Source organism: Pantherophis guttatus, chromosome 4 (assembly GCF_059756535.1).
Source record: "Pantherophis guttatus breed Tessera chromosome 4, ASM5975653v1, whole genome shotgun sequence".
In the NCBI taxonomy this organism is placed as follows: Eukaryota; Metazoa; Chordata; class Lepidosauria; order Squamata; family Colubridae; genus Pantherophis; species Pantherophis guttatus.
Window position 1 is genome coordinate 2027412 of NC_142066.1, and position 13814 is coordinate 2041225.

The 13814-nt window shown below is 50.5% G+C and overlaps 2 protein-coding genes across 2 annotated transcripts in view; one reads left to right on the top strand and one right to left on the bottom strand.

The window, feature by feature from the left end:
- ZBTB4 (zinc finger and BTB domain containing 4) overlaps positions 1 to 700 on the bottom strand; it is a 32627-nt gene extending 31927 nt beyond the window's left edge. Inside the window, exon 1 of the mRNA XM_087891615.1 lies at positions 516 to 700. The gene's annotated coding sequence lies outside the window, so the exon portion shown is untranslated. The remainder of the gene's footprint in view (positions 1 to 515) is intronic.
- Positions 701 to 2803: 2103 nt separating this feature from the next.
- On the top strand, positions 2804 to 7286 carry SLC35G6 (solute carrier family 35 member G6). Its single transcript, XM_087891619.1, has one exon. The coding sequence runs from the start codon at positions 5254 to 5256 to the stop codon at positions 6772 to 6774; it is 1521 nt and encodes a 506-aa protein (XP_087747745.1). The 5' UTR covers positions 2804 to 5253; the 3' UTR covers positions 6775 to 7286.
- Positions 7287 to 13814: the final 6528 nt, after the last annotated feature.

Genomic DNA, 13814 nt, shown 5'->3' on the forward strand with positions numbered 1-13814 from the left:
AGGAAAGGAAGGAAAAGAGAGAAGGAAGGAAAGGGGAAAGAGAAGGAAAGTAGGAAGGAAAGAAGGAAAGGAAAGGAAAGGAAGGGAAAGAGAGAAGGAAAGAAGGAAGGAACGAAGGGAAAGAAAGAGGGGGAAGGAAAGAAGGAAGGAAGGAGAGGGAAAGGAAAGGAAGGAAAAAAGAAAGAAAAGAGAGAGAGAAAAAAAGGGGGGGGCAGAAACTCTTCCCTCTCCATCCCCCCCCTCCCCCCTGCCTTCTTTCCGGACCGACTTTCCGGCCGCGGCGCTTCTTCAAGGGGCCGAAGGGGCGGAAGGAAAGAGCCGCAGCTGCTCCCCTCCCCCCTCCCCTCCCCCCAAGCAGCCCCGCCCCCTCGCCCCCCCTCCCCTCCCCCCAATGCCCGGGGTGGGGGGGAAGTTGGCGGCGCCTGCGGGGCAACTGCGCAGCTGGCGAAGGGGGAGGGGAGGGGGGGAAAGTGTGGGGGGGGTCTTTTTTTGGGGTGGGGGTCTTCCTGGCTCACCTGGCTGCCTCCGTCCGGGGGCAGCGCAAGATGGAGGCGGCTCGCCCCGCCGGGCATGCTGATGCCTCCGCCGCCGCCGCCGCTGCTGCTGCCCGCCCGTCCGTCCTCCTGCCTGCCTGCCTGCCTGCCTGGCACGGGCGAAGCTCCCCCCGCCCCGTCTCGCCGCCGCCACCGCCACCGCCCCCTCTGACGTCATCCCCCCCGGACGACCCCCCCCTCCCCCGGCCCAGCCAGGGGGGGGGAAACCACCCCACGCGCACGCGCACACGCATTTCCCCCCCAAAGAAGCCCCCCCTACCCGGGCCACCGCCGGGCACGCGCCTCGGCTCGTGCACGGCGGATGGGGAAGAGGAGGAAGACGGGGGGGGGAGGAAAGGAGGAAGGGGACAAAAGAGGAGGAGGAGGAAGACGGGGAGGAGGAGGGAGGGGACAAAGAGGGAGAGGAGGGAGAGGAGGGGGAAAAGAGGAGGAGAAGGAGGGAGAGGACAAGGAGGAAGAGGAGGAGGAGGGAGCAAAGGCTGGGAGGAGGAGAAGGAGAAAGGAGAGGAGGAGGAGGAAGACGGGGAGGAGGAGGGAGGGGATAAAGAGGAAGAGGAGGGAGAGGAGGGGGAGGGAAGAGGAGGAGGAAGGAGAGGAGGAGGGGGAACAGAGGAAGAGGACAAAGAGGAAGAGGAAGAGGACGGGGGAAGAGGAGGAAGAGGAGGGGGAAGGGAGGGGGAAGAGGAGGAGGGAGCAAGGACTGGGAGAACAAGAAGGAGAAAGGAGAGAAGGAGGAGGAAGACGGGGAGGAGGAGGGAGGGGACAAAGAGGAAGAGGAGGGAGAGGAGGGGGAGGGGGAAAGAGGAGGAGGAGGGAGAGGACAAGGAGGAAGAGGAGGGGGAGGGGGAAGGGAGGGGGAAGAGGAGGAGGGAGCAAAGACTGGGAGGACAAGAAGGAGAAAGGAGAGGAGGAGGAGGAAGACAGGGAGGAGGAGGGAGGGGACAAAGAGGAAGAGGAGGGAGAGAAGGGAAAAGAGGAAGAGGAGGGGGAGGGGGAAAGAGGAGGAGGAGGGAGAGGAGGGGGGAAAAGAGGAAGAGGAGGAGGAGGGGGAAAGAGGAGGAGGGAGCAAAGAGTGGGGAAGAGTGGGAGGAGGAGAAGGAGAAAGGAGAGAAGGAGGAGGAAGACGGGAAAAGGAGGAAGAAGACAAAGAGGAAGAGGAGGGAAGAGGAGAAAGGAGAGAAGGAGGAGGAAGACAGGGGAAAAGGAGGAAGGGGACAAAGAGGAAGAGGAGGGAGAGAAGGAGGAGGAAGACAGGGAGGGGGAGGAAGAAGGCAAAGAGGAAGAGAAGGGAGAGGAGGAGGGAGGGAAGAAGAGGAAGAGGAGGAGGAGAGGGGAGGGAGGGGACAAAGGGTGGGAAAGAGCAGGAAGACAAGAGGAGGGAGAAAAGGAGGAAGGCGAGGGGGAGGAAGAGGATGAAGAGGGAAGAGGAAAGAGAGGAGGAGGAAGAGGAGGAGGGGCAAAGAGTGGAAAAGAGTGGGAGAAGAGGAAGGAGAAAAGGGGGAGGAAGACGGGGAGGGGGAAAGGAGGAGGAAGGGGAAGAGAGGAAGAGGACAAAGGAAGAGGAACGGGGAGGAGGAGGAAGATGAGTGGGGGACAAGAGGAGGAGGAAGACAGGGAGGGGGGAAGAGCGGGAGGACAGAAGGCGAAAGGGGAAGAGGAGGAGCGGGAAGAGAGGAAGACAAAGAGGAAGAAGAGGAGGAAGTGGAAGGACAGGAGGAGGAGGGGAAGAGGAGAAGGAAGAGTGGAAAGGAGAAGCGGGGGAGAGGAGGAGTGGGATGGGAATGGAGATTTTGCAGTATCCTTCCCCTGCCATGCCCACCAAGCCACGCCCACAGAACCGGTAGTAAATTTGGATTTCCCCAGGGATGGGAGCGAGGGATTACGCACAAATTGACACACAGACACAAACACAAGGGTGGCTGATAGTGGTCTTGCCCAGAAGCTTCGGTTGTGCCCGTGTGAATGCATCCCCGTGCGGGGTCTGCCCCATGGACCATGCCAGGGGGGGCACCTGCAGAGCAGGGCCTCTCCGCGGGCTGTCGAGGTTCGGTTCTAGAAAGGGGGGGAGGCTGAGCATCATGCAAGTGGGGGGGGGATTATCACCCCCTGGGGGGGGGTGCCAGCTGCCGAGAGCCACCCTGGGGGGGCGGCAACCCTGGGGGGGTCTCGGACTAGCTGGCTGTCGGGCAAGGTGGGGGCCTCCTCCCCGTCAACAGCTGATCAAGGAGAGAAAGCAACCTAACCACGAAGGTTAGAAATCTCCCGCCAGGGAGAACAATTAGCCTGTGGAACACCTTGCCACCAGAAGTTGTTTTTTTTTTTTAATTTGATTTATATGCCGCCCTTCTCCGGAGACTCAGGGCGGCTTACAGTGCGTTAAGCAATAGCCTTCATACTTTTGTATATTTATACAAAGTCAGCTTATTGCCCCCACAATCTGGGTCCTCAATTTACCTACCTTAGAAAGGATGGAAGGCTGAGTCAACCTTGAGCCTTGGCGAGATTCGAACCTGCAGTAATTGCGGGCAGCTTAATAACAGGGTGCCTTAGACCACTGTACTACCAAGGCTCTTGGGGGGCCCCCCAAGTTGTGGGGGGCTCGTCAACACTGGAGGTTTTTCCAAAGAGATTGGATTGGTCCAGAATGGAATGGAATGGGCGTAGTGTCTTCTGCTTGAGTAGGGGGTTGGACTAGAAGACCTCCGAGGACCCTTCCAACTCTTGCCATTCTCTTAGAGGGTCTGAGGTCACAGGGAATGCGCAATGACCTCACAATGCTTTCCTGGCTCAGAGAACCAGGCCAGTGTGCGCTTGAAGTGTGTGTCCCCATTTGGTGGGCGAGGAGGGGCTGCTGGGCCAAGGTGGGTCTGTCCCCCCCCTTCCCCCAAGGTAGGGGGTCTTCCTTCCCCCTCCCCATGCCCCTCGCTCTCCAGAATCCCCCTTCTCCACCATTTAACCTGCATGTCCTGTAAAAGCCTGAATTCACACGGATTTAAAAAAAAACAACCACACTTCCAAAGACAGGCTGAGATACACTACGAATGTTGGTTTATCTTTAACTCGTTTAAGAGGGAAAAAAAATGTGGCACAGGCTGTAGGGAGACAGGAGTGATAGGATGGAAAGTGACACCCAGATTGTATCGTATCCTGGCCGTGCGCTGCCTTGGTTAGCTGGTCACTTTCTCGCTACGCTGGGAACCCTGGCTGGCTTTCAAAAAGAATGCCAAGTTTCTAGTCCTCAGGGAAATCAGTTCTTTCCTCCCATAGCAGGAGCAGAAAACTCGGAACAGCAAACATCGGCTAGAAAAATGTCATTGACTAGAAAGCGTAATTGATTAGAAAAATGTCATTGACTAGAAAGCGTAATTGATTAGAAAAATGTCATTGACTACAAAGTGCAATTGATTAGAAAAATGTCACTGACTAGAAATGTAATTGATTAGAAAAATGTCATTGACTAGAAAACGTAATTGATTAGAAAAATGTCATTGACTAGAAAGCGTAATTGATTAGAAAAATGTCATTGATTACAAAGTGCAATTGATTAGAAAAATGTCACTGACTAGAAATGTAATTGATTAGAAAAATGTCATTGACTAGAAATGTAATTGATTAGGAAAATGTCATTGACTAGAAAGCGTAATTGATTAGAAAAATGTCATTGACTAGAAATGTAATTGATTAGAAAAATATCATTGACTAGAAAGCGTAATTGATTAGAAAAATGTCATTGACTAGAAAACGTAATTGATTAGAAACATGTCATTGACTAGAAATGTAATTGATTAGAAAAATGTCACTGACTAGAAATGTAATTGATTAGGAAAATGTCATTGACTAGAAAGCGTAATTGATTAGAAAAATGTCATTGACTAGAAAGTGCAATTGATTAGAAAAATGTCACTGACTAGAAATGTAATTGATTAGGAAAATGTCATTGACTAGAAAGCGTAATTGATTAGAAACATGTCATTGACTAGAAATGTAATTGATTAGAAAAATGTCACTGACTAGAAAATGTAATTGATTAGAAAAATGTCACTGACTAGAAAATGTAATTGATTAGAAAAATGTCACTGACTAGAAAATGTGATTAGAAAAATATCATTGACTATACAGCGTAATTGATTAGAAAAATGTCATTGACTACAAAGTGCAATTGATTAGAAAATGTCATTCATTAGAAAAATGCCAGAGTTGTTAAGTGAATCACTGCAGTTGTTGACTTAGTAATACTAAGTGAATCTGGGCCTCCCCATTGCCTTTGCTGGTCAGAAGGTCGCAAAACGGGATCACACGACCCCGGGACGCTGCGACCGTCATAAATACGAGTCAGTTGAGAGGTGTGCGAATTTTGATCCCGTGACCGTGGGGATGTTGCAACAGTTGTAAGTGTGAAAGTCAAGATGGCCTCGAAGGTCTTCAAGTCCAGGGGTCTACAGCCTGAAATACTCAAAAGAGCCATTTGGACCCGTTTCCCACAGAAAAGAAAACACCGGGAGCCACAAAACCTGGGTGGGCGTGGCCAACTCGATGTCACTCACTTCCACCAGTCACATGACCTTCCCCTAGCCACACCTACCCAGCTGGTCATTAGGGCAGAGAACCAGTTGTTAAAAAACACCGGGAACCACAAAATCCTTTTGACATCTCTCTCTCTCCCCTCCCTCCCTCTCTCCCTCTCTCTCTGTATCTCTCTATGTCTCTCTCTCTCCCTCTCTCTCTCTATCTCTCTGTCTCTGCCCTGGCCGCTTCTTCATCCCCCACCATCACCCTTATCTTCTCAGGCCAGGCGAGGAGTGACTGGGAGCGGAGGGCGAGGGGCGGCACCAGCCAGTGGTGGGATCACGTGACAGTGAGCCACAGCAGAGGGCCCAAAGAGCCGCATGTGGCTCCGGAGCCGCAGGTTGCTGACCCCTGTTCTAGTCCAACCCTCGCGCAAACAAAAGACCTTATACCATTTCCGACAATTGTGTACGATCTCTTCTTCAAAACCTCCAGTGTCTTCTTCCTTCTCCTGCAGGCTGGGTTCCCGTTCTGGAAGGGCCCCGGAGCCCATCGCTCCGCAGAGATGCCCCCCATGGCCTCGGACCCGGGACCCTCCGGGAAAGCCACTTGGACGGTGTCCGATCTCTTGCGCTTCTCCCCGCCGCCCTGCTCTCCGGCCCCACTTCCTCACCGCCCCGCCTGGCATCGTTACCGCCTCTCCGAGACCATGAAAGGGCTGCTGGTGGCCCTGTTTGGGGGCGGCGTGCCCGCCGGCTTTGTGGCCCCCTTAACCCGCATCGTCAACGAGGCTTCAGGGATGCCACCGCTGGAGATCCTGTTCTTCCGCTGCTGTCTCCACCTGCTCTTCGCCGGGTACCTGTGCTACCAGAAGGTGCTGTGTTTCGGGCCTCCGGAGGTACGTCAGCGTACCCTGTTCCACGCCTTGGTCAACGTCATCTCCATCGGCTGCGCCTACAGCTCCTTCATGATGGTGCCCAGCGGCAACGCGGCCACCGTGCGCAAGGGCTCCTCGACCATCTCCTCCGTCCTGCTGGCCTTCTGTATCGAGAACACCCGGCTGACTGGCTACGATTGGGTCGGGCTGGTGGGCAACGCGCTGGGCTTGCTCATCATGGTGGTGCCAGACCTGTTGAGTTTGGACAAAAGCACCCAGATCTACGACACGTTCGGCTACGCCTTGGCCTGCTTGGGAGGTGTGGCGTTGGCCTTGGGGCTGGTCATTTTCCGAACGCTGGACTTCCCGACTAAGCTGGTGACTGTGGCGTTCCTCTTTGGTGTGGTGGGGACCCTTTTTTGCTTCCCGATGATGTTCCTCTTCCAGGAACCGGTGTTGCCGCTCGATCATTACTCCTGGATGTACGTGGCGTCCATCAGCATCCTGGCCTTGTTCTCCTTCTTGTGCGCCAGCTATGCCGTCACGAAGGCGCACCCGGCGTTGGTGTGCGCCGTCTTGCACTCCGAAGTGGTGGTGACACTGGTCGTCCAGTACTATGTTCTACGGGAGGCCGTCACGCCCTTTGACATCACAGGGGCCAGCGTCATCGTGATCAGCATCGTCATCATCACCGCCCAGAACATCAGCTGTCATCCGGCCGACGAAGAGGAGGGACCCATTGTACCGCAGAGAGGGACCAAGTATGCCAAGGAGGCGATGGGTCAAAGCGGGTACCAACCGCCATGTTGTACGGCACAGAGGGACCGAGTAGATTAAAGGAGGCGCTGGGACAAAGCGGGCACCAACTGTACAGCAGGAGGATCAGATAGACCAAGGAGGGAATTGGTCAAAGCGGGCACCAACCGGCAGATTGTACAGGACAGAGGGAAGGAGTAGATTCAGGAGCCGGTGGGTCAAAGCAGGCACCAACTATACAGCAGAAGGATCCAGTAGATTAAAGAGGCAGTGGGTCAAATCGGGCACCAACCGGCAGGTTGTACGTCAGAGACGGAGCCAGTAGATTAAGGAGCCAGTTGGTCAAAGCAAGCACCAACCAGCAGGTTGTACATCAGAGCGTGATCCAGTAGATTAAGGAGGCAGTTGGTCAAGCGGGCACCAACTAACAAATTGTACATCAGAACAGAATCCAGTAGATTAAGGGGGCAATTGGTCAAAGCGGGCACCAACCAGCAGATTGTACATCAGAGAGGGATCCAGTAGATTAAGGGGGCAGTTGGTCAAAGCGGGCACCGACCAGCAGACTGTACATCAGAGAGGGATCCAGTAGATTAAGGAAGCAGTTGCTCAAAGCAAGCACCAACCGGCAAGTTGTACATCAGAGTGGGATCCAGTAGATTAAGGAGGCAGTTGGTCAAAGCGGGCACCAACCAGCAGATTGTACATCAGAGACAGATCCAGTAGATTAAGGAGGCAGTTGGTCAAAGCGGGCACCAACCAGCAGATTGTACATCAGAGAGAGATCCAGTAGATTAATGGGGCAGTTGGTCAAAACAGGCACCAACCAGCAGGTTGTACATCAGAGAGGGATCCAGTAGATTAAGGGGGCAGTTGGTCAAAGCGGGCACCAACCGTCAGGTTGTACATCAGAGAGGGATCCAGTAGATTAAGCGGGCACCAACCAAGATGAGGAGGCTAGGAAGAAGAGCGGCAGAGGCCCTGTGGCAGCTGGGAAGTCCCGTCCCACAAAACGGGGCGCAACTTGTGGTGCCAGGAGAGCCGTATTGAACTGAATTTCCCGAGCAAAATCTTGGCGGTTGGTGAAAGAATAGAGATCGCTAACAAGCCGACGGATCCACAAAAGAAACAGGACATTTTTGGTTTCCCAAAAATCTTGGCTGGGCCACGAAGCCGCCGTCTGCCAAGGTGTCCCTGGCGAGCGGCGCCCCCAGGCCAGGCCGCCGGACATCTGGATGGCACGGTTACTCCCAAGACCCGCTGACTTTTGGAATAGAAAAAGAGCATTGATGTTTTCGGTCCATGCCGAGAAGCCAGGAGCGAGAACCCCCCCCCCGGCAGATTAGCATTTGTGTTTCTGCTTTGCATTTGCAATGGGTATGTTGAGGAAGGGGGTGTGTGGGGGCTCTGAGTAGAGGGGGGGGGTTTCCTTGGTCTCCATCCGGTTCGTTGATTTCCAAAAAAACTAATTTGACGGAGAGGTTTGGGCCTCAGATCCCGCCTCCGAATATCTGGCCACTTTAAGACGGGTGGACTTCAACTCCCAGAATTCCACGCTGGCTGGGGAATTCTGGGAGTTGAAGTCCACTCTTCTTAAAGCGGCCAAGATTTGAGAGACACTAATCCAGACGGATTGCAGGAATGAACAAGAATCCTGTAAATTGAGCTCCCCCCCCCAATCCAAAGTCAATTAAATTTGAGAAACAGTGGAGAATTTAAGATTTCTGTACACGCAGCTAAAAAGACGATTTGTACGGATCAAACGATTATTATTACGATTATTTTATTCATTAAACCCGAGACTCAGTTTTATTTATTATGTTGTCATTATTTTAAATCACTTTATTATTATTTCTATTATTATTATTATGACGTTTTATTTATTCAACATGAAACTCTTGTCAACTGAACCTTCAGAAATATATTCAGTTGACGGGGTTTCGTGTTTAAGGAATGAAAGTTAATATTAATAATAATAATGAAAAATAATAATATTAAGTAAAATTTTATTTTCTTTTAATTTAATTATTATCATTGGGCCTACAATTTCTCTTGGTCTTTTATCGGCCCCAAAATTGGTTGCCTTTTTTTTCCTCTCAGTTCTGCCGAAGGAACCGATACATCATGGGTTATTATATATTTTTTTTTTTCCTGAATTTCCCAATTCCTGGCAGGTCGGTTCCTTCCAAGCCGTCCTTCTCTCCGGCCTGGCAGAATCTACCGCAAAGGGCTGATTATTTTTCTAAATTCCAAAGTTGTGACTCAGCAACCGTCCGGCCGAGATTTCGGAGAACAACAGGAGGCAGGAGTTTTCCAGCCAGCCTTCCCTTCTCCCTTCCCTTTTCCTTCCCCCCCCCCCCAAAGTCTTCTCTTATCGGGTGGTCTCTCCTTCACGAGGACCAGAAACTTGGCCGGTTGGCATCCCTCCTTCTTGGTCCCACGGCCGGAAGCGAATTTAGAAATGGATTTTGGGGGTTGATTAGGGTACAGATTTCAATGGGAGAAGGGGGGGGGAGGGAGAGAAGGAGGGGAGGGGGGGAAGGGGGGGAGGGAGGGGCCTGGTTCCCCGCAGCAGCTCATTAACATGCAAATGTAATCAGAGGCACTTCCAGGCGGGAGACCTCGGCCACAACCAGATGGCATCGCTATTTAGACTTCCAAATCTGGGGAGGGTGAGAGGGGTGGGTGGGTGTCCCCTGACCCCTTCCCCCTTTGGGGCCCGTCCCAAAGGAGCCCCTCCCAAAGTTGTGAATGCTCCAACACTGGAGGTTTTTTTAAGGAAGAGATTGGACAACCATTTGTCTGAAATAGTGTAGGATCTCCTGCCTGAGCAGGGGGTTGGACTAGATGACCTCCAAGGTTCCCTTCCAGTTATTCTATTCTATTCTATTCTATTCTATTCTAATTCTAATTCTACTCTACTCTGTTCTAGTCTACTCTACTGCATTCTAATTCTAATTCTAATTCTACTCTGTTCTGTTCTGTTCTATTCTATTCTATTCTATTCTGCTCTGCGCTCCATTCCTCCACTCCCTTCTAATTCTTCTCTTCTCTACTCTACTGTTCTATTCTACTCTAGTCTACTCTATTCCATTCCATTCTAATTTTACTCTACTCTGCTCTACTCTACTCTGTTCTATTCTACTCTACTCCCTTCTAATTCTACTCTACTCTACTCCTCTCCACTCCACTCTAATTCTACTCTATTCTATTCGACTCTACTGCATTCTAATTCTACTCTACTCTGCTCTACTCTGTTCTATTCTACTCTACTCTACTCTACTCCCTTCTAATTCTACTCTACTCTACTCTACTCCTCTCCACTCCACTCTAATTCTACTCTATTCTATTCGACTCTACTGCATTCTAATTCTACTCTACTCTGTTCTACTCCACTCCACTCCACTCCTATTCTTACTCTACTCCACTCCATTCTAATTCTGCTCTACTCTATTCCTAATTCTAATTCTAATTTCTATTCTAGAGTGGAGGTGGAGTCTTCCAACTGAGGAAGAGATTCCAAATTTGCGGGGGGGTTGTTGTTTTGCAAACAGAGGAGGGGGAGATTGTAAGAAGGCAAGCGCCTTGCACCGAGTTCCAGTCCTGCTGAATTGTGTGAACCTGGAGCAACCCGGAATGAAGAAGCAACTCCCTAACAGTGAGGACAATTAGCCAGCGGGACAGCTTGCCACCAGAAGTTGTGGGTCCTGCTGCAACACCGGAGGTGTTTAAAAGAAGAGACTTGTCCGAAACTGAATAGGGGGGTCTCCTGCTTGAGCGGAGGGGGGGGCTGGACTACATGACCTCCATGGTCCCATCCAGTTCTAATTCTGATCCTAGGGACCGTTCAGATCCTCTGAAGTTTGCAATCGAACGCTGCACCCGTTCAGACACGGCTAAGGCAAGGTCAGGCCGAGGCCCCGCAGCCATTTGCAGCCAGGAAGGACCGAGCTTAGCTGGCTGGCAGGCATCCCAGGCTGGGTGGGATGGCCGCGAGCGATTGAGCAAAACCGGCTGAGTCCATAAGCTGCTCGCGCCCTCTAGCGGAGACCCAAAGCAGCGGCCGAGGCCCGGAGGAAGCACGTGACCAGCCCCAGCCTTGTTGTTGTTGTTGTGTTTTTTTTTTAAGCACGTATCTTCTTGGCACGATCCTCACGCTTTGCAAACACGCAGGCTTCTCCAACTCCCAGGTGCTTTTGAGTTCAAGGCTGGCTTGTTTTGGCTTCTTTCCCTGCCTTGGCTGCCTCTTTTTTATTTATTTTATTTTTTGCAATTTCTGGGCTTTGGTCATATTTCTATATTTTCTTTCTCCCTGGATTTAGTCTCTGCATTTTGGAGGTTTGGCTCGTTTTAACGAAAGGAAAGACACGAGAGCCGAGTTCCAATATTTGAGGGGCTGCCCCAAAGAGTGGGGGGGGGGCTTCCACCCGTTCTCCAAAGCCCCAGAAAGCAGGACAAGAAGCAACGGACGGAAACTTAAGCAAAGGAGAGAAGCAACCTGGCATTAAGGAGGAAATTTCCTGACAAATTAACCGGTGGAACAGCTTGCCACCAGAAGTTGGGGGTGCTTTCATCCCTGGGAAGCCATTTGACTTGAGATGTTATAAGGGCACGATGGAAACTGCAACCCAAAAACCCACTTATTATTGCCAAAAGGGCAATTTAATGTAAATATTGAGGTTTTAGTTTAGAAAAAAACAGCTTGTACATTAACATCTTTTGTCTTAAAAGAAAAACACAATTAACAGCTTTCAATGATACAAACGACATTTTGATATTTACAATTTCGGGCCCACCTCAACCATAATTTTATGTCATTATGATTTTACATTTCTGAACTGTCCCGCTGGTGGCAGCTCTGCCCCCCCAAATACATTTGGGCAACATTAATGGAGGATTTGAACCCCAAAATCAAACGCAGCCTTCCCATTCATCTTACACGGAGTCATTGATAACTTAAGTCATCCATCCATCCATCTCCTTTTTTCCAGAGGGTGAATGATGATTTGCTCAAATTTGACGACTTTGCCAAGCCAAAAAAAAAAAATCCTTTTATGGATTGAGGCTTGTAGTTGTACGTATTTACAAATTAAATCAAGATTCAGGGGGTGACTGTACCACAGTAATATAATATATAGGGCTGTGATGCTGAACCTATGGCACACGGAGCCACATTGGTGGGCAGGTGAGCTCAGTTCTGGCGCGCATGTATGCACCGGCCAGCTGATTTACGGGCCTTCTGGTCCCACCGGAAGTCAGCAAACGGTCTGGTTCCAGCCTCCGGAGGGCCTCCACGGGGGTGGGGAAGGCTGTTTTTGCCCTCCCCAGGCTCCTAGAAAGCATCTGGAGCCTGGGGAGGGCGAAAAACAGGCCTCCTGTGCCATGGCGTGCCAAAAGCAGGGGGAATGCAGGGGGGTCACATGTGCATACGCGTGGGGGTGTGTGTGCATAGAATTATGTGTGTGGGCACATGCGTGTGACACCCCCCCCCCGCTTTTGGCATGTAATGGCAAAAAGGTTAGCCATCACTAATACGTTTCCTGCTTGAGCCAAGGGGTTGGACTAGAAGACCTCCAAGATCCCTTCTGACTCTAATGTTGTACTGTTATTTCCTTTTTTTTTTTTTTTTAATTTGATTTATATGCCGCCCTTCTCCGAAGACTCAGGGCGGCTTACAATGTGCTCCAATGTGCTCTCCTTGGCGAAGTGACTTGCTTCTATTAGGGCTGAGAGCAAGTGACCGGCCCAAGGTCCTTCAGCTGGGTTTGTGTCTCTAAGGCAGAACTGGAACTCGCCTCTCCTGGCCATAATTTATAGTGCAAGGTTCAGTTTTTCCCGAGGCAGAGCTTTGCGGCCAAGCTGGGTTTGCAGCAACAAAGGAATAACCTGCTCAAAATGATAAAAAGGTAAGGAAAGAGAGAAGGGACTGTCCAGGCTTAGGTAAGTCCTCGACTTACAACCATTCATTCAGTGACCAGCTATCATGGCACCGGAAAAAAAAGGTGATTTGTCGGGTCCTCGCATTTGCGACCATTGCGGCATCTCCGCAACAGCGTGATCAAAACTCGGGCAATTTGTACGTAACCCTGGGGATCGTCCTTTGCAACCCTCCCAGCTGGTAAAGTCTTGGGGGGGGGAGCCAGATTCGCTTAGTGACCCCTTGATTCAATTAGCAACTGCAGTGAGGTCATAAAATTGGGGGTGCCTTGTTTGGTTCCCCGTTGCGGTCGTTAAGAATGACCATGTAGCAAAAAACAATATTCTTTATTTTGCTTTTTTTCACTTAAGTGGCAGATTAATTTTAATGTTTTTAATTCTTAAGATGTTTTTTATGATGATTTTAAATGCATTGTGAGCCGCCCTGAGTCTTCGGAGAGGGGCGGCATACAAATTGAATTAATAAATAATAAATAAATTAGTCTTTCTGAGACTGGAAAGCTTGTAATCGCAATAAAAATATTGCTTTAAAGATTTTCCCCTCGTGCTTATGGTTCTGGTCTAGTTCAACTATTAACTGCCTTCAAGGGCCATTGGAACAGGATGTATCCAAGGAAATATTCTATTATTGTCTAAACCAAGGATGCCCAACCGTAGCAATTTTAAGACTTGTGGACTTCCAACTCCCAGAATTCCCTAGTCAGCACTGGCTGGGGAATTCTGGGAGTTGAAGTCCACACCTTTAAGGCTGCCAAGGTGAGACACCCCTAGTCTAAATCAATGTTTTTCAAATTTAGCCACTCGTTTCCAGAATCCCTCAATAAACAGGGAATCAAAGCTACATGGCTATTCTACCCAAATCTTAATTCGATTAAGATGGTTAATAGCTTCCTTAGGGTCTGATGATACAGAGAAATATTTATGACATTTGCCGTCACATTTGGCGTGCTTGCTGTTTGGATCACGGCTTCTGGGGGGGGAAAAGTTTTTTTTACACACTGTGGATCCTAGTTATTTGAAATAAGTGAGCAAAAATGCCCTTAATTCAAATTCTTCTTTGCAATTTCACGGCTGCATCGGAGAAGGCTTCAATCCAGAGGTACATCGCCATTGCCTGCCTGCCCCAGGTGTTAAAACACCTTCTGGAATTCCTGTGACTTCTGAAACTAGGTTTAATCCTAGCT